Source organism: Dendrobates tinctorius, unplaced genomic scaffold, assembly GCF_039654945.1.
Source record: "Dendrobates tinctorius isolate UK_male_01 unplaced genomic scaffold, ASM3965494v1 ptg000005l, whole genome shotgun sequence".
Taxonomy (NCBI): domain Eukaryota; kingdom Metazoa; phylum Chordata; class Amphibia; order Anura; family Dendrobatidae; genus Dendrobates; species Dendrobates tinctorius.
The window spans coordinates 16,440,353-16,459,990 of record NW_027361673.1 but is presented as its reverse complement, the minus strand read 5'-3'; the positions used below and the strand labels follow the sequence as shown (position 1 = coordinate 16,459,990).

The following is a 19,638-nucleotide window of genomic DNA, read 5'->3' as shown; positions in this document are numbered from 1 at the left end:
TGTAACTGCGATGCACTCTGTGTGCCTCACTGTTGTCTTGGGGAAAACTACTTTTAAGATTGTCTACAAGCGTGTCTTGATACTCCAGCATACATGAGTCACTTACCAGTGGGGGAAGCATCTGGCAAAATTTACTCTTGTTCCGTGGATCTAACAGAGTGGAGACCCAATAGTCAACACTATTTCTAACCTTAAGAATACGGGTTCATGTGTCGGGCGCTTCCATGAGGTCCAAGTTCATGGCGTGTTGGTGGTGAGGTAACAGTCAAGCTTGCTTCCTCTGTCCGCTCCCACCAACCACGGACAACAGAGGGGATAAATATCCTCCTTATCTCCTGACGGTTGGCTGCTCATCACCTCTCCCTCCTCACCCTCTTACGTTTTTTTGTCCTCCTCCATTTGGTTCCTGTACCTTCACTAATAGTTTGTCTGGTACCATGAGCCCCCATAGATTGCTGTAAATCACCCCCAATGACACCCACCTGTGTGACGACAGTCCACCACCACCACCACCTCCTCCCGCAAACTACTCAAAGAGTACTCCAGCATGTAGCTGACCGAAGTAGTAATACTGATGATGTCATCGTCAGCGCTACTATCTTAGTATTCATTTCAAAACTGTGCAGAAGGGTGCAGAGGTCCTTCATCTGTGCCCATTACTGAAGCGTGATTTTCGTCACATCCATACTGCTTTGGTCCTGGCTATGCAAAAGGACATAAGCACCAGGGTACATTGCTGCTGCCACAGTTGCTGCAACATGTGCAGAGAAGAATTCCACTGTGCCGACATATCACATATCCTGAGGTGTAGCTAGGGTTTTGGTTCAGGGGGGGGGCGAAACTTCTGAGTGGGCCCCTAACCAGGTAACTTTGATTACAACTCGGTGACGCACCCTAATAGTGGATATAGGAGATGACTGCACTGTTACTGAAAATAATCTCTATATATAAACCAACATGGATATTACCGCCATATGGTCAGTGGTAAATACCAGTCCTACAAAACATATAAGTGATTACTGCACAGTGGTAGTTGGTGACTTACCGCTGACGTTCTTTCTAATGGAATCGTTCACTTTTCACGTCTTTTCCATCTGTCCCAGACCGACAATGACTACATCTCCAGCCAGGACTCTGCTACAGAGATTACAACAAAGACACGTTTCACTTCTCATATTCCAGCCCCTTCACCATGTATCCCCAACCAGCACAAACCCCTCATCCTGCTGATACCCCAATGCTGAGCCGCTGCTGCAGTATGTGTCCCTATTACTGCACCTGATACCCCAACGCTGAGCCTCTGCTGCCATATGTGTCCCTATTACTGCACTTGATACCCTAATGCTGAGCCACTGCTGCCGTATGTGTCCCTATTACTGCACCTGATATCCCAATGCTGAGCCGCTGCTGCCGTATGTGTCCCTATTACTGCACCTGATATCCCACTGCTGAGCCACTGCTGCTGTATGTGTCCCTATTACTTTACCTATTGTGTGGTTCTGTGTGCCCTCTAAATTCTAAAGCATCCCTCTATCCCTCTATAATAGAGTAATGCCAGGTGCAAGTGCCCTAGAAAACAGAGCCCACATTTTGTCCCCTAGAATGTAATAATGCCCTCTGTGTGCCCCGTTTGACAGTCACAGTAACCTGAGTTCCCCTATAACAAAAAGTGCCCACTTTACATTTAATAATGTCCTGAGTCTCTCCCCTGTACAGCTTCCCTATACACAGTATAATGCCCCGTCACTGTATACATACTGACCCCTTAGTATCCCCCAATGATGGCCCCCAACACTGTATGATGGCCCCCTTACTGTAATCTCCACACTTTATGATGGCCCCCTAGATAGCCTCCATATAGTATAATACACCAGATAGTCCTCAATATACTATAATGCAGCCCCCATAGGCAGACTTTACAGTATAATGCAGCCCCCCCATAGGCAGACTCAATAGTATATTGCAGCCCCCCATAAGCAGACTGTAATGTAAGGCAGCACCCCCCTATAGGCAGATTGTAATATAAGGCAGCACTCCCACCCATAGTTAGACTGTAATATAAGGCAGCACCCCCATCCCCTATAGGCAGACTGTAGTATATGGCAGCCCCCTTATAGGCAGACAGTAGTATAAGGCAGCACCCCCATCCCCTATAGGCAGACTGTAGTATAAGGCAGCCCCCATCCCCTATAGGCAGACTGTAGTATAAGACAGCCCTCCATCCCCTATAGGCAGACTGTAGTATATGGCAGCCCCCCTCCCTATAGGCAGACTGTAGTATAATGCACCCCCATAAAAAATAAATAGATCCAATACTCACCTCTCTTGCTCCCGGCTCCTGCGCTGCTCACTTCTCCCGCTCATCTCCTGACAGCGGGCGCCAGGCAGTGACGTCATTGCGCCTCCTGTCAGGGAGAGGGGGATGATGGGAGAAGGAGCGCTCGCTCCTTCTCTCATCACTGCGGTCAGCTGTACCGGCTGGATGCCGATACAGCTGAACCTGAGATCGATGACAGGTGGGGGGCCCATTGCTAGCAATGGGCCCCCCGCCTGCTCAGGGGCCCATAGTGGCCAGGCAGCAGTGCAGGGAGATCGATTCTCCCTGCTCTGCTGCAGAATGTAACTGTATTGGCGCACTGCGCACGCCGATGCAGTTACAGTAGCATAGCTCCGGGTGGGCCCCCTCTGCCCACCCGGTAGCTACGCTACTGCGCATATCAAATGGTTAACTGCTGGGCAAAAAGACCTCTGTAGCTATGCAAGTTGATGAACTGCAGGGTGCGAAAGGTGGAAGTGAGTACTCAGTGACCGTGCTTTCTGCAGTAGCGTGTCCAGGTTGGGATAGTTGCATAGAATTTGGTGTAAAACCAGATTCAGGACGTGAGCCATGCAAGGCACGTGTGTGAGGTTGCCCTGGTGTAGAGCCACCATCAGGTTCGCACCGTTATCTCAAATGGCCTTCCCTGGCTCCAGGTTCAGTGGAGACAGCCATTGCTCAAACTCAGCCTAGATAGATGTTCACGACTCTTGAGCTGTGTGACTGCGATTGCCAAGGCATATTAATTTAAACACTGCCTGATTGCGGTGAGCCCTGGCTGCGCAGTATGAAGGTGGGAGGAGATTCTCTTTACACTGTTGGAACGCGTATCTCATTTAGGGACAGGTTGAGGGTGCAGGTGGAGGAGGATGCAGAAGCATCATGTTTGATGTAATCTTCCCCTCTTTTAACCAGCTGTTTCGCGACTCTAGTACCAAACCTGTCAGTCACCTGTCACTAAATTAGCAATCAGTATTTATTTGCTGAGATAGTGTGCCTGGAACAAACTATTAGCAGAAAGGATTTAGATTTAGAAATGTGGCATGGTGTATGGCCCACACTATTAGAAAGGATTTAGAGTTTGAAATGTAACCTGCTGTCTGGCCCACAGTATTAGCACAAATGAATAGTATTTTGAAATGTGGCCTGGTGTATGGCTCACACTATTAGCAGAAAGGGTTTAGGCTCTGAAATGTGGCCTAGTGTCTGACCCACACTATTAATACAAATAATTTAGGTGCTGGAAGGTCAATTTCACACAGGATCCTATCTGAACTATCTAAATACTTGCAGCAGGAGCAGCCTCTGTGCACTGTTACACTGAAGAAATGGCACAAAAACAACATGTTCTCTTTTTACATGAAGAAGGACATGTGACTTCAGCAGCCAAAGGCCTATTTCATGAGTTTTATTTTTTTTTAATTCTGTGGAAGCATAATTGAAAAGCAATGTCTGACTTTCATTTGTTCATTTTCATAGATTTTTTATTTATTATTACTTTTGGCAGATTCAAGTTATTATTTCTGTCTCCATTGTGGGTTTTTCTGTCATTAAACGAGGGGTACCAACAATTTTGACCACTTGTGTACAGTGTAACATTATTTTTACTTTTGAGGCCATACACAAAGTAAATGAAATCAAGACATGACGAATATGTTTGTTTATTCTGCAGGCTTTCCGCAGAGCTCCTACGTCTTCTATGTTCAGAGTCTGATGTTAAGGATCAGGTGAAGATTTACGATGGTGTACCCACTTTGCTTAGTTTGCTTCACTCTGACCACCTAAAGCTGCTGTGGAGCGTTGTCTGGATTTTGGTTCAGATCTGTGAAGATCCAGAAATCAGTGTGGAAATTCGGACATGGGGAGGAATCAAACAGCTGCTTCATATTTTAAAAGGGTATAACTACTATTCATTCCAAAGATGTAAATTTGCCAAAAAGTGTGGATGTAAATGTTTTGGAGAACTGACATCATCTTTAAACTGTAACTGCATTTGCACAAAACTTTGACTAAAGCCCTATCCGAACTGAAAGATAAGAAAAATAAGTTTTATTCTACTCATCCGGGGGGGTGGGGGGCGGTCTGGTGCGGTCTGGTCTGATGGGTGTTTCAGGTCTGGGATTGGCGCCTCGCACCTTTTTGTGATGCTGCCCTCCTGTTGCTTCATCACTCCCAGCATCGCGCTCCTGTGCAGGCGTACTTATCAGCCCTGTTGAGGGCAGAGTAAAGTACTGCAGTGCGTAGGAGCTGGGTCTCTCTGGCCTTTCCCGGCGCCTGCGCACTGCAGTACTTTGGTCTGCCCTCAACAGGGCAGATAAGTACGCCTGTGCAGGAGCACAATGCCGAAGAGTGATGAAGCAACAAGAGAGCGTCATCACAAGAAGATGGGAGGCGCCGTACCCGGACCTGCGGCACCCATCGTACCGGACTACACTGGACTCCCCCCCCTCCAGGTGAGTATAAAAAACTTATTTTTCTTATCTTTCAGGTTGGACCGAGGGCTTATCTACAGCATTATAGAATGCTCTAGAGAAGCCCTGAAAGGTGGTGGCCGTATCTTGTATCGTTCAGAACTGCTGACAGGTTCGCTTTAAATGTTTTGAAATGATTCTATGAAATGACAAGAGTTTTGAGATGAGTGCAGTTAGGCTCTGTTGATATTTCCAATAGTGATTAGTTAGAATGGCTCCAGCAGAAATTCATTGTCAAAAAAGTTGTGAACACACCACTTTTTAGTCCAGTTTTCAAAACTGATCTTTGCTGGATCGCTTTTTTTAAATATTGATGTCTTTGGAAAACAGATTTGTTAAATAGCCATCCATTGTTTTCTGTTTGTAAAGGATCCAGAAAGCAAAAAACAGATCCGTTAGCCATCTGCTCTTCTCCCATTGCTAACGGATCCGTTTTTTGCTTGCTGGGTCTGTTCTGATAGATCACTACTGGGACATGTGAAAACAGCCTAACTCTTCAAGCTAGACTAGTATTTTCCAATCTTCTCAGCCTTGTGACACCCCTGGCAAAGAAGAGAGGCACACCTTTTCAGTGTGACGCATGGGTTAGCCTCTTGCACAAAACATATGCGTGGCTTGATTGTTGAGAGACGAACTGTCGGTTCATAGAATCATAGAATCATAGAGTTCGAAGGGACCTCCTGGGCCATCTGGTCCAACCCCCTGCTCAAAGCAGGATTCGCTAAATCATCCCAGACAGATGTCTGTCCAGCCTCTGTTTGAAGACTTCCATTGAAGGAGAACTCACCACTTCTCGTGGCAGCCTGTCCACTCATTGATCACTCTAACTGTCAAAAAGTTTTTTCTAATATCTAATCTGTGTCTCCTCCCATTCAGTTTCATCCCATTGCTTCTAGTCTTTCCTTGTGCAAATGAGAATAAAGATGATCCTTCTACAATGTGACAGCCCTTGAGATATTTGTAGACAGCTATTAAGTCTCCTCTCAGTCTTCTCTTTTGCAAGCTAAACATTCCCAAATCATGCAACCTTTCCTCATAAGACAGGGTTTGCAGACCGGTCACCATTCTGGTCGCTCTTTTCTGAACTTGCTCCAGTTTGTTGATGTCTTTTTTAAAATGTGGCGCCCAAAACTGGACACAGTATTCCAGATGAGGTCTGGCCAAAGAGGAGTAGAGGGCAATAATGAATTCACGTGATCTAGACTGTATGCTTCTGTTAATACATCCTAGAATTGCATTTGCCTTTTTTGCTGCTGCACACTGTTGACTCATATTCAGTCTGTGATCTATTAGTATACCCAAGTCTTTTTCACATGTGCTGTTGCTTAGCCCTATTCCTCCCATTCTGTATATGCTTTTTTTATTTTATTGCCCAGATGTAGTACTTTGCATTTTTCCCTGTTAAAAACCATTCTGTTAGTTGCTGTCCACTGCTCCAGTTTTTTTTATATCTTTTTGAATCCTCTCTCTCTCTTCTCTAGTATTAGCTATCCCTCCTAGCTTTGTGTCATCAGCAAATTTAATCAGTTTAATCCTCAATTCCTTCATTTAAATCGCTGATAAAGATGTTGAACAATACAGGGCCCAGGACAGAGCCCTGTGGTACCCCACTTGAGACATTCTTCCAACTGGATGTGCAGCCATTTACGACCACTCTTTGGGTCCGATCACTAAGCCAGTTATGAATCCACCTAACAGTTGCCTTGTCCATTCCATACCTAGTCATTTTTTCAATAAGGATTGTGTGAGATACTTTGTCAAATGCTTTGCTGAAGTCAAGATATACTATATCTACAGCATTTCCCTGATCCACCCAATCAGTGATAACGTCATAGAAGGAAATTAAGTTAGTCTGACATGACTTATTAGTTACAAACCCATGCTGACTCTGTTTAATCACTTCATTCTTATCCAGCAGGTACTGACATACATGTTATTTAATAATTTGTTCAAAGATCTTTCCTGGTATAGAAGTCAGACTCACCGGCCTATAGTTGCCTGGGTCCACCTTCTTCCCCTTTTTGAAGATAGGAACAACATTTGCTCTTCTCCAGTCTTTTGGGACTTCTCCTGTTCTCCAAGAATTTTCAAAGATTATGGAGAGGGGTTCAAAAATTTCTTCTGCTATCTCCTTCAGTACTCTGGGGTGTAATTCATCTGGACCTGGAGACTTGAATTCATTTAGGTTAGCTAAGTGTTTCCTCACTATCTTTCTGTTTATAGATATCCTGGATTCTTCTATTCCCTTAATAGGACAGTGAAGAACGGTTGATGTTACATTTCCTTTCTGAGAGAAAACAGATGCAAAATAGGAATTTAAAAGTTCGGCCTTCTCAACATCTTGTCTTACCATTTCATCATTTTCATCCTGTAAAAATCCTATAGCATCTTTGACTTTTCTTTTACTTTTGACATATCCCCAAAATCCTTTATTATTGCTTTTGACGTCCCTTGCAAGCCTCAATTCATTGTCAGCTTTAGATAATCTGATTTGTGCCCTGCAGGTTCTGCAGACAGCATTATATTCTTCTTTAGATATGCCTCCCTATATGTCTATTAGAATCACTGCACACATACACTTAAGGAGTATTTGCTTATTAGTGAAATTTATTGAAAACACTCAGTTGTAGCAAGGTCACTCCTCCTTGCTACAACTGCTTGCTACAACTGAGTGTTAACACACTCCACCGTCTCGCCACCACCCCACATAGAGCGACCGCTCTGACCCTGGCTAACCTAAAGGCATAAGTGACCATTACCTAATTCAGGACAGCCCTTAGTTCAGAACTACTACGGATCCCTCTATCCAGGCATACTCGCTGTCCCTATTTTGATCATAAGGACCACATCCTTCATGAACCACTACATTGTTCAAGGCGACTTATGTGATCAAGGTCTTGAATGACCGAAACGTCATTCTGTCGCAATCACTATAAGAGCACTTGTTTTCAATAAATTTCACTAATAAGCAAATACTCCTTAAGTGTATGTGTGCAGTGATTCTAATAGACATTTATGTGGGACTCATGAGCCTCCTTCACTAGCACCATACCCCCGCACCTATCGTGTGCTAGCCATTGAATCTCTTTCCATTTTATAAACATTTGTTTCTTCCTTTTTAGCATGTGCTTAAGTTCTCTGTTCATCCATTCTGGTTTCCTTGAAGGCTTCCTATTCCTCCCTCTTTTCAGAATTGTTAACAATTGTGCTTTGAGAATTTTATTTTTCAAGATTTCCCATCCTTCCTGGACATTTTTGTCTTTATGGATAATATGATTCAGCAGGACCCTTGACTAAAGCCGTAGTGCCCCCTGAATATAAAATTAAGATACTGTACCCTTTGAATTTCTATTAAGACCCTGTGACGCCTGAATATAAAATGAATGCAACATGTCTCTTGATCTTGTACTGTGCCCTCTGATAAAAAAAAATACTGTGCCTCCTGAAAATAAAATTACTATTCTGTTCCCCCTGAATTTATAATTATGATTGTAAAATTACTATACAGTGCCCCCTCAATATAAAATTAATATACTGTGCCTCCTGAATATATGCAGTAATATATACTATACTGTGACTCCTGAATGTAAAATGAAGATACTGTGCCCCCTGACTATAAAATTAAAAAGTGCGTAAGGTGTAGAAGTAAACATAATTTGAAGGTGCAAATGCTGAGTAATAACTTGCTTTATATAGAGTAACACGATCCCCCGGCCTGCCGGCCCTACTCGCGTTATGCCGCAGCTTCTTCAGGAGGCGCCACCTGAAGAAGCTGCGGCGAAACGCACGTAGGGGCGGCAGGCCGGGGGATTGTGTTACTTTATATAGAGTAAGTTATTGCTCAGAATTTGCACATTGAGATGAACTCTTTTATATTCCTTTGATTGAACATGTGGTGTTCTATTGTGTAAATATGGGTCTACCGTTTTGTATTGGCTTTATTGGTGCTTTCTCTTTTGATATAACGTGCTTATATTAATGTGCTTGTGTTGAAATATATCCTTCTGGTTCCCCGTGTTCCCTACATTTGCAGTGATACTCTGTTGTCATTTTTGTTATGGTTTTAAGACTTGTTGTTAATAAAAAATGTTATTTTAGCCTAAAAATACTCTGATTTCCCTGGTGTTGCTTTAATAAGCTTGGTTTAAGGGTTTGTGGTGTTCTATTCATATTTGAGTTGTGGTGATTAATTAGTTATCCTATTGTATAGGGAAGTTTGGTGTTTAAAGGGAACCTGTCAGCAGGATTGTGCACAGTAACCTACAGACACTGTCAGGCCAGCGCCGTTATACTGATTACAGTGATACCTAAGTTGATTAAATCCATCTTTTGGTTGTTGTTCAATATTTATTTGCAGTTTTCAATTAATGAGATTCTCGTTCTCCAGGGTGGCCTGTGGGGGAGTATTTATGTGGCACTATGCTTACATATTCATTGTCAAGCTCTCTTGTGGACCCACTGTGCCATGAAGCAGACTACCCTGGAAGGATCGTAACTAATGCAGCTAACTCGGTCTTCACTGGAGCCTCTGATGGTGATGTCAGGCTTGTGTGGCAGGTAGTTGCCACTCCAGGGCGGTGTCTGGCTGTGGCTGCTGATCCCACTGGGGAACAGAACGCTAGGGCAGGTGCGACTGACAGACAGGCAGGCGGGCACGGCTGAGACACTGGTAGGCGGGCACAGCTGGGACACTGGCAGGTGGGCACGACTGAGACACTGGGAAGGCACAGGGACTCGAGCAGGAAGGAGTTGTGTATGGGATAGGTAGAGACTTGTTCACACAGGAGGTGCAGGTGCTGGTACGGGATGGATGGAAATATAGATGGGTATGAAGGAACAGGTTTGGACCTGTTCACGCTGGTGAAGAACCGCAAGGCTGCGGAGAGGAGCTTCAGTTAGCAGCAAGAGGTTCTGCAGAAGCAGAGCAAAGCAGAATCGCAGGGGTGCGGAGCACAGACAAGAGCTGCAAGAGTGTGGAGCACAGGCAGAGCCGCAAGAGTGTGGAGCACAGGCAGAGCCGCAAGAGTGTGGAGCACAGGCAGAGCCGCAAGAGTGTGGAGCACAGGCAGAGCCACAAGAGTGTGAAGCACAGGCAGAGCCTCAAGAGTGCGGAGCTGGCAGAACCGCAAGAGTATGGAGCAGAGGTAGAGCTGCAAGAGTGCAGAGCACAGGCAGACGGAGAGTACATAAGGATAGACACAGCAGGGAAAGGAGCCACAGACAAGGAGACCGAGAGACAGCGGTAGGACTGAGTTCAGACTAGGTAATGGTGCGAGACAAGGTACTGGAACAAAGACACAGAGACGCAGATATAGTGCCTCCTGGAGGGTAGAGAGGACAGGTATGAGACAAGGCAAGGAGCAATAGCACAAAGACCAGGATAGTATGTAAAATAGGGGGCAGGTCACTGAGGGATCAGTGAACTGTCATAAGCCCGTAAGGATTCATATGTAATCAGAGCACCACATAAAACCCCCCACAGGCTGCCCCACAGCACAGGAGTCTCATTAACTGAAAAAATGAAAATAAAGATTAAACAACCACAAGATGGATTTCATCTCCCAAGGTATCATTTTAGTTAGGCCAACTTGACAGTGTCTGTAGTTTACTGAGCACAATCCTGCTGACAGGTTCACTTTCAGTCTCCTAAGGGGATTTATGAAGTCAGGAAAAAGTGTGAAAAAAAATACAACAACACAAAAGTTCAAATCACCCCACCTTTTGCTCCATTGAAAAAAAAAATACACATATTTGATATTGCTGCTTTCAGAAATGTCCGATCGATGAAAATATACAGTAAATTATTCCGACTGGTAAACAGCGTAACGAAAAGAAATAAAAATGCCCAAATTACAATATTTTTGGCCACAGCAACATTGCAATATCATACAATAAAAGGTGATCAAAGCATCGTATCTACTCCAAAACAGTATAAATAAAAATGTTAGCTCAGTCAGGGCGCAAAAAATAAGGCACCACCCAGCCCCATATAGCGAAAATTGAAAACGCTATGGGTCTTGGGAAATTGACGACATAAGCGAAATTTTATTTTCTTACAAATTTCTGATTTTTTTTTCATCACTTAAATAACAAAGAACCATTACATGCTTAGTATCTCTGTACTCATACTGACCTGGGGAATTACATTGCCAGGATCGTTTTACCATATAGTGAACATGGTAAATGAACACCCCCCAAAATTGTGGAATTGCACTTTTTTGGCAATTTCACTGCACTTGGAATTTTTTTCCCGTTTTTGAGTACACTATATGGTAAAGTCAATAATGTCAAAACAAAAAACAAAAAAGCAAGCCCTTGCACTGCAATATTGATGGAAAAATAAAAAAGTTATGGCTCTTGGAAGAAGGAGAGGAAAAAACAAAGGGCAAAAATGGAAAATCATAAGGTTATGAAGAGGTTAATAGCCTAGACCGACACACACATGCACTCCTAGATGAAGCGCAGGTAATAAAAGCAGTTGAGATGACTTAGAGGACAAATAGTGTTGGAAAACATTAGCATAAAAACTCATAAGAGTACTCATAAGCAGATGATGTTACATACTGTTTGATCCTTGAATAGAGGAAAAAAAGAGATCAAGGTACTAAGGTTTCTACACATACTGTACAGATATAAATGATCATTCCTTCTGGATTTTTACCTTTGATGGCAATTATTCTACCGTGATTGTGTTTATGTGAGCAGTTACATAGTATAGCCAGATCTTAGTAAAGTAGAGCAAATTAAGCTCAGAAATGCTGACTTTTTTAAAATGTGAAAATCTAAGAAATGGTAACTTCTCTCATCTGCACAGAAGCGGCCAGGGATTCATTACATACTGTCACAGAAATGCTCTTGCCGAACATCACAACCTTTGTAATATATCACTTTTACATTCTTCCAGGGAACAGTATCTAGTTTCTGATCGCTCCTCCATTGGGAGCTTGTCAAGTGCAAACGCTGCAGGCCGAATTCGACATCTTTACTTATCTGAAGACCTGAGCCCCAGAGAAATACAAGAAAATACCCTTTCACTTCAAGCGGGTAACATTATTTGTCATGTACTGTATATGTTGAATGAGCAATGGGTAGTAGATGGCTTTGTTTTCAACTTGTAAACTAATTTACAAAAACTAATGTTGAAAAAAGTGAAAATCTGCGGGAGATAAGTTTTGGTCATCCTGAAGGTGACCTTTTCTGGTTGCCCTTTTTCAGAATAAAAACAAATGGAAAGGTATGTTATGCTGAGAAATGACAAAATAGTCATTATTTTCCTGTTGAGCCCCTGTTGCTCCAGTTCCACCTCTCTGTGATCCCCCCAGTCTACTTTTACAAGGCTCCAGCATGGATGTTCCTTCTGCAACATGTGTCCACAGCAGACAACCACTGGCCTCAGTGGACTCCTGCCATCTCACACTGTAGACTGTATTTCCAGTGATATTTTGGCACAGGTGTAACATAAAGCTTTTTGGACTGAGTGGAAATTCTGTAAATGACCTCTCAACTCATATGGAGTTGTATGACCTTTTGGACTCCCTAGGCTACAAAGACCAGGTACTACCACAACCATTGCAACCCGTCCCCCATAGTTCTATGCTTTAATGATTTTTTATTGATATAAAATATGCAAAATGTACAAAAGTAGATTATGGTTTTGATAATGTATACAATTTTTAAGTATTGTATAGCTAAAGGTAGATAGACAGTATTATCTATCTCTACTCGTCCTATATCTGGTTAGCTGTTTTAGACATTACTGTTTGAGAGTATGTTGACAGTTTTTTACTTAGATTTTTGAGAACATTGGCTCTGAAATCCCCATGAAAAAAAAAAACTTCAAAAACCATTCAGTGAGCTTCCAAATCATTTCAATGAGAGTTTACTTCTTTAGTCTTTTAGTGCACATGCTCCTGTACATGTGGATTTTTCATGTGGAAAAAGAAACGTGTCAATCCTTGAGGCATTTCTGCTTGAAAAAAAAGCTCCATAACATAAAAAACAAACTAAAAAACTTATGACCAGATTAAAAAAAATGCCAAAAGTCATAACATTTTTGTGCAACTATGAGTTGCATAAAAATTTTGAGAAATATCAAGCGGTTTTACATTAGAATTCTAAGGCACGCTGTTTGATACATTGGCGCCTTAGCTTTTCAAAGCAATTTTTTATGTGGATTTTTCAGCCCGAAAAATCGATTTTCAGAAACTCCATGTGAACTGTACTGTAACCCTATCATTGACCTAAACTATTTTTTTAGCATAAATCTGCATAAGCAATTTGTGTTTTTATCTCCCTACCAAAATACGAAGCCATATTGCAGCTAATCTGAATGTAAATGAGCAAAAACTTCTCTTTCTCATTCCAGCTTGCTGCGCAGCGCTTACTGAACTTGTGCTCAATGATTCAAACGCCCATCAAGTAGTTCAGGTACAGTCATAGTCCTAGTTCTCTGGAAGGTTTCTGGAAGGAAAGTTTTAAACATTTGTCTTAAATTATGCATTTCTCTTCTCTATAAACGCAGAACATTTTTTAACAAGCAGACATTTTTATGATGGACTTTAATAATAAAAATCTTTGCTAATGCAAGAAAAAACTTTTTAAAATTTTGCATCCTGGATTTTGTCCGCTGGAGTTTAAAGTTACATTTTTTCATTAGACATTTTTACAGTTACAAATGGCTTTCCTTCAATAAAACTCTATGACAAATTTGCAAAGAACAGAATCCTAGAATCCACCTGTTTCACACTTTTTGGGACTTGTTAACACAGCATCTGTTAGATTTACAAAGTTCCTTTATTTTTTCTTTGTTGCATAGATCCAAAATTCTTAATAGTTTCATGATATAATTTTATTTAGCTTAATTTTTAGAACAGAGATTGAAATGAATGTGTATACGCACCTGTCAGGGAAAAAATATTTATTTTTTAAATTGGAATGAGTAGAAATATTATTAAAACCATGGAAATGACATATAGGCACATATTTACTTTACACTCAGGAACAAGGACTGACGTATTCTCATGAAGTAATGCAGAAATTAGTGGTATACAGGTGTAACGTGGGGCTGTAGCCATCGGTGAGGTACTCATCTTCCACACCCCGGGACACACTACATAAAACGGGATCCTGACTGTGTATGTGTGGTTGGGTTGTTGCTGTGGACACCATCAGGCTCAGCTCTGCCATAATTTGTGCAGCTTCCGACCCATTTACACCTGCGATGAGGAAACCAGATAAGTTGGTAAAAATAAAGTTCTTTTTACTGACAATAAAAGTTATGTACAGAGGATAACAGGAAATATGCTTGCTGTTCTCTTCTGCACAATACAGTGGAACATTGTTAGTGGTTCTGGATGGTGACACAGTACTTGTGTCCTTCCTTGCCTCCAGCTCACTAATGACTAACTACCAGGAACTAACACACAGGTCCCCATTACTCCTCAACAACCATGGGCCACCCCTACAGTTAACCCTGTCACCCTGACAACAGGAACTGCAGCCTCCCAGAAGATAACACATACAGTACAGTACATTTTCATACATTTAAAACAACAGGGGTCTCCAGAGATGTGTCACATCATGCTCTTCACCCCTACACAAGGAATTATTACTGTGGTTGTTAGAGGGCAGTTTTCTCTAAATTAAACCATTAAAACACATCTACATAAAAATAAAAGAATAAAACATACGGATCATGACAATTCCTTCCCCCCAGAAATACAGCACACCTCCAGATGTCTGATTGGAGATGCCAGACAAACATTTGACAAGCCAATTTCCAATGATGTAGTAAACTCAGTAATCTGTATTATATTAAAGGGAATCTGTCAATAATATTAACGCTTTCCCCAAACTGCAGATATGAGCTTGCAGATCTTTGAAATGTAAATCCCTCAAAACCTTTACACTGGGTGCAGAATTATTAGGCAAATGAGTATTTTGATCACATCAACCTTTTTATACATGTTATCCTACTCCAAGCTGTATAGGCTTGAAAGCCAAAAGCCAATTATGTAAATCAGGTGATTTGCATCTCTGTAATGAGGAGGGGTATGGTCTAATGACATCAAAACCCTATATAAGGTGTGCTTAATTATTAGGCAACTTCTTTTCCTTTGGAAAAATGGGTCAGAAGAGAGATTTGACAGACTTTGAAAAGTCAAAAATTGTGAGATGCCTTGCAGAGGGATGCAGCAGTCTTGAAATTGCCAAACTTTTGATCACCGAACTATAAAGCGTTTCATGGCAAATATCCAACAGGATCGCAAGAAGCGTGTTGATAAAAAAGGTGTAAAATAACTGCCCATGAATTGAGGAAAATCAAGCGTGAAGCTGCCAAGATGCCATTTGTTACCAGTTTTGCCATATTTCAGAGCTGCAACGTTACTGGAGTATCAAAAAGTTCAAGGTGTGCCATACTCAGGGACATGGCCAAAGTAAGGAAGGCTCAAAAACGACCACCTTTCAACAAGAAACATAAGATAAAACGTCAAGACTGAGCCAAGAAATATCTTAAGACTGATTTTTCTAAGGTTTTATGGACTGATGAAATGAGAGCAACTCTTGATTGGCCAGATGGATTGGCCCGAGGCTGGATCAGTAAAGGGCAGAGAGCTCCACTCCGACTCAGACGCCAGCCAGGTGGAGGTGGGGTACTGGTATGGGCTGGTATCATCAAAGATGAACTTGTGGGACCTTTTCGGGTTGAGGATGGAGAAAAGCTCAACTCCCAGACCTACTGGCAGTTTCTGGAAGACACCTTCAAGCAGTGGTACAGGAAGAAGTCGGTATTGTTGAAGAAAAACATGATTTTCATGCAGGACAATGCTCCATCACATGCATCCAAATACTCACAGCGTGGCTGGCCAGTAAAGGTCTAAAAGAAGAAAAAATAATGACATGGCCCCCTTGTTCACCTGATCTGAACCCCGTAGAGAACCTGTGGTCCCTCATAAAATGTGAGATCTACAGGGAGGGAAAACAGTACACCTCTCGGAACAGTGTCTGGGAGGCTGTGGTGGCTGCTGCACGCAATGTTGATTGTAAACAGATCAAGAAACTGACAGAATCTATGGATGGAAGACTTTTGAGTGTCATCGTAAAGAAAGGTGGTTATATTGGTCACTGATTTTTTTTTTTTTTTGAATGTCAGAAATGTTTATTTCTAAATTTTGTGTTATATTGGATTACCTGGTGAAAATAAACAAGTGAGATGGGTATATATTTGGTTTTTATTAAGGTGCCTAATAATTCTGCACAGTAATAGTTACCTGAAAAAAACAGATATCCTCCTAAGATAGCTAAATCTAAAAAACCCTACTCCAACTTCCAAAAATATTAAGCCTTGATATTTATGAGTCTTTTTGGTTGATTGAGAACATAGTTGTTGTTCAATAATAAAAAGAATCGTCTCAAATACAACTTGCCTAATAATTCTGCACACAATGTATATCTTTTATCCTTTTTTAGATTCCTTAGACATTAGCGTTACTTCAAATGCTAATGTGGTGTAAAGTGCCCTAGGTGTGATAGAGCACTTCCTAACCCTCTTCCTCTCCATTTTTTTTATTTTTTTTCTTGACCAATCATCAGCCTCTTTTTTAAAGATTGCTCACTGATACTGTCTGTATGAACCAAACACTAGGCTATCAAGCTAAAGTGGTTGGTGATGGAGAGTGAGGAAACAAGGTTGGGATGTAGAGGCTTGCAAAGTTCCCTGTCACATCTTGATTAGATTAGATTAGATTAGATTAGATAAACTTTATTGATCCCGGAGGAAATTACAGTATTACAGCAGCAGAACAAAGATCAAGAACATTACAAGAACAATACACACTTTACAAAATAAGTCTATATGGACAGCAGATGCGGATAGACTGGTACTTGTAACTCACCAATTCCCCCCCATACACTTTGAACTTCATTTAGTCTTGGGATGCTTTACACTTATACATTTGTTAAACATCCCCACAGCTGTCGGATCTTGAGCATCTAACTCCTCATTTGCATTTGAGTTAAACACTAATTTAGATTGATAAAAGATACAAAGACATAAAGGTGTCTATGGAGTGACCTTTCAAAGATCTACAAGCCAACATTCACGGTTTGGGGTGGGGTGGGGTCATCTTACTAACAAATTCCATTTAACATATTCTTAGAGTGAAAAATAATATTTTTAGAACTGTGTCTATGCACATTATAGTTTTTTCCTCTATTTCTTAGCATACTTGCTTATGAAGATGCAAGATAAGACATTAGCGGGCTGTCCTTGTGAAGCATGTCCTCTTCTCCATTCTCTCAATCCCCCTAGCTTGTTTACCTGGTCCTTCTCCTTCTCTTTCATACACCAGTTTGGTTGACAGATGAGTTCAGTAGTGTTCTAAGACATGTATGACAAGACATCTATGAATAATAGTGACCTGCACTGATCACAGATGCCTCTAAATTGATGTGTACAAAGTCACTTCAGTATATGTGAATCCATAGTCAGACTACGTGGAGATTTTTGTAGTGTAACCAAAGAATACCTTTTGTGTGAGCTTGGTTTACATAGGACTGCATAGTTTCTCTATGCACATATATTTACAAGATATGTTTTAAGATTCAATCTCCAAAGTTTTGTTTCTGTCTTTTTTAGTTTTAAATGCTTGGCAGTTTTAACTGTAGAATTGGAGCTTAATTAAGAAAATCAAAGATCAAATAATAAAGAAAAAAATAGAAAATTAATCAGTGCAGAATTTGAGACTTATAAAAAATATAAAAATGATCTGTAAACTTCAAGTGCATACAAACTATTTATGGTAATTTTTAATTAGTACATTATTTTTAAAAAACACACTGAATGAAATAAGATTTTACTAGAAACTGTCATTTATATATTTTTTAATGTTTTGATTAAAGGAGTTGTTCAGGTCTACGTGACCACAGACTAATGAATCCTCACAGTACTCGCATCACACGCTGTTAGGATTCTCCGGTGACAACGGGCAATCGCGTAACGTAACTGCAAATTTGCGATGTGCATACTTTTGGCCACATTCTGACTAGATGTCCATGGACATGCTCAAGACCAGTGAATTGAGTGAGTCTCGAGTACGTCTAGTCAGCATGTGACTGTATGTATGCAGATCGCATACTTGTGGTCTAGTGACAGCCTGCTCTCGCCATCAACACCAGAAAATCCTGACAATGTGCAGTGCACACGCTGGGAGGATTCAAAACTTTACAGTCAAATAGAATAAATGCAGACTTTCTTCTCCAGCCTGGAAAACTCTATTAACTTTATAATATTGAATTTGCAAAGTAAACAGAAAAGAGGCTGCCAAATAATCACATATTTTCTCCTATTAAGGATACCATCAGGACTATGTCTTGCAAACTTCCTAAAATGTGCACATCTAAAATATCGGTATTACCCTTAGGAAACAAGACATTTTTAAAATTCTAGCGCTTTACTTTCATATGCTACTTAGAAAATAAATCTGCTAACAGCTTTGCACAGGATTTTGTTTCTACAAGTCATGTCTAAATGCTCTATTTTCAGGATTATTGTTGAAATAATAGCACTTTGAACTGTGATATGTTACCAGTTATAGGAATTTCTAATCAATGAAGGAACAAAAGGTTTCCAAATTGATACCATTTAATGGCTTTTTAAGGAAAAGGGTTACTGAATATGTTCCTTTACCTCAACAAAATCACTTTAAGGCCCTCTTCACATGTCTGCTTAAAAAAATATGCGTGATACCGTCCGTTTATACTATCCTTGAGGTTTTCTGTTAACCGTCCGTGTGCCATTCGTGTGTACGTGTTGACCATCAGTGTGCGGTCGGTGTGACATACGTGTGCTGCCTATGTGAAACGTACCGGAATAGAATGCAGAATGGAAATTTATGCCTTGCATTTGTAGCTTACTGTACATGTATTACCTAATAAATACATATATACACCAAAATTATTATCCACTAAATTGTAGACGCCATAAAGCTAAATAATAAGTCACCAAAGAAAAAGCTTTAAACAAGGACTAGATTAAAAAGAACAATTTTCATTTATTGCAAAATCCATATATAAAAACATGTAAAAAGAAGTGAGGCAACACACTGGTAAGGAACTTGGGGGGTGCAGATCTCACAGTGTAGAGGCGAGTTCACAGGAAGAATTTCACTGTGGTGAATTTGAACTGCAGTGAACTCGCCTCTGCAGCCTGAGATTTTTTCTCATGGTGCAGAGGTCACCGCAGTTCATTTGCCAGCTGGGACTGCAGCCTCTGTGACCGACAGTAACCTCGATGATGTCACCGCTAGTCACTGGGGCTGAGCTTGCAGCATCTCATTCACCAGTGGTTCTATGCCTGGACGGCCGCATCTTGGCATCCTCCAGGTTGAAACCTATTTATCCCCCAGACATGGATTATTGTGTGGGACAAAATGGCAGACAGGTGAGGGATATTGTTGTTTTTTATTGTTTCATTACAGGAGACAAGGGCTTTGGTGGGATAGGCGTTAGGTGAGTATAACTGTGTTTTGTTATTTTTAAATAAAAAAGTGAAAGTGTGTTTTGTTTTATTTCAATTAAAAGACTTTATTCTGGCTGTGTCATTATTTACCATATAACTATAGGATTCATAATGGATAGGTGACTTATAGACTTCTCTCCATTACTAACCCATGGGATTGATGTCACCTGACAATACAAAGGTGACATCAACCCCACAAATTTGAACTCCACTTGCTACAGCTACAGAGCAACTGGGGGGGAACCGGCAAAGCGCCAGAATTGGCGCATCTAGTAGACGCGCCTTTTCTGGGTGGCTAGGAGCTCCCTTTTCTAGACTCATGGGCCCAATAT

General features: G+C 41.3%; 1 protein-coding gene across 3 annotated transcripts in view; it reads left to right on the top strand.

Annotated features, from left to right (window-relative positions):
• Window positions 1–19,638, top strand: part of NEK10 (NIMA related kinase 10) — a 419,159-nt gene that overhangs the window by 119,056 nt on the left and 280,465 nt on the right. For all 3 annotated transcript variants that reach the window (XR_012230919.1, XM_073568458.1, XM_073568451.1), the window contains exons 12-14: window positions 3,990–4,214; window positions 11,693–11,832; window positions 13,154–13,215. Coding sequence is in view for 2 of the 3 variants with exons in the window: in XM_073568458.1 (XP_073424559.1) it covers window positions 3,990–4,214; window positions 11,693–11,832; window positions 13,154–13,215 (427 nt within the window). In the remaining variant the exon portion in view is untranslated. The remainder of the gene's footprint in view (window positions 1–3,989; window positions 4,215–11,692; window positions 11,833–13,153; window positions 13,216–19,638) is intronic.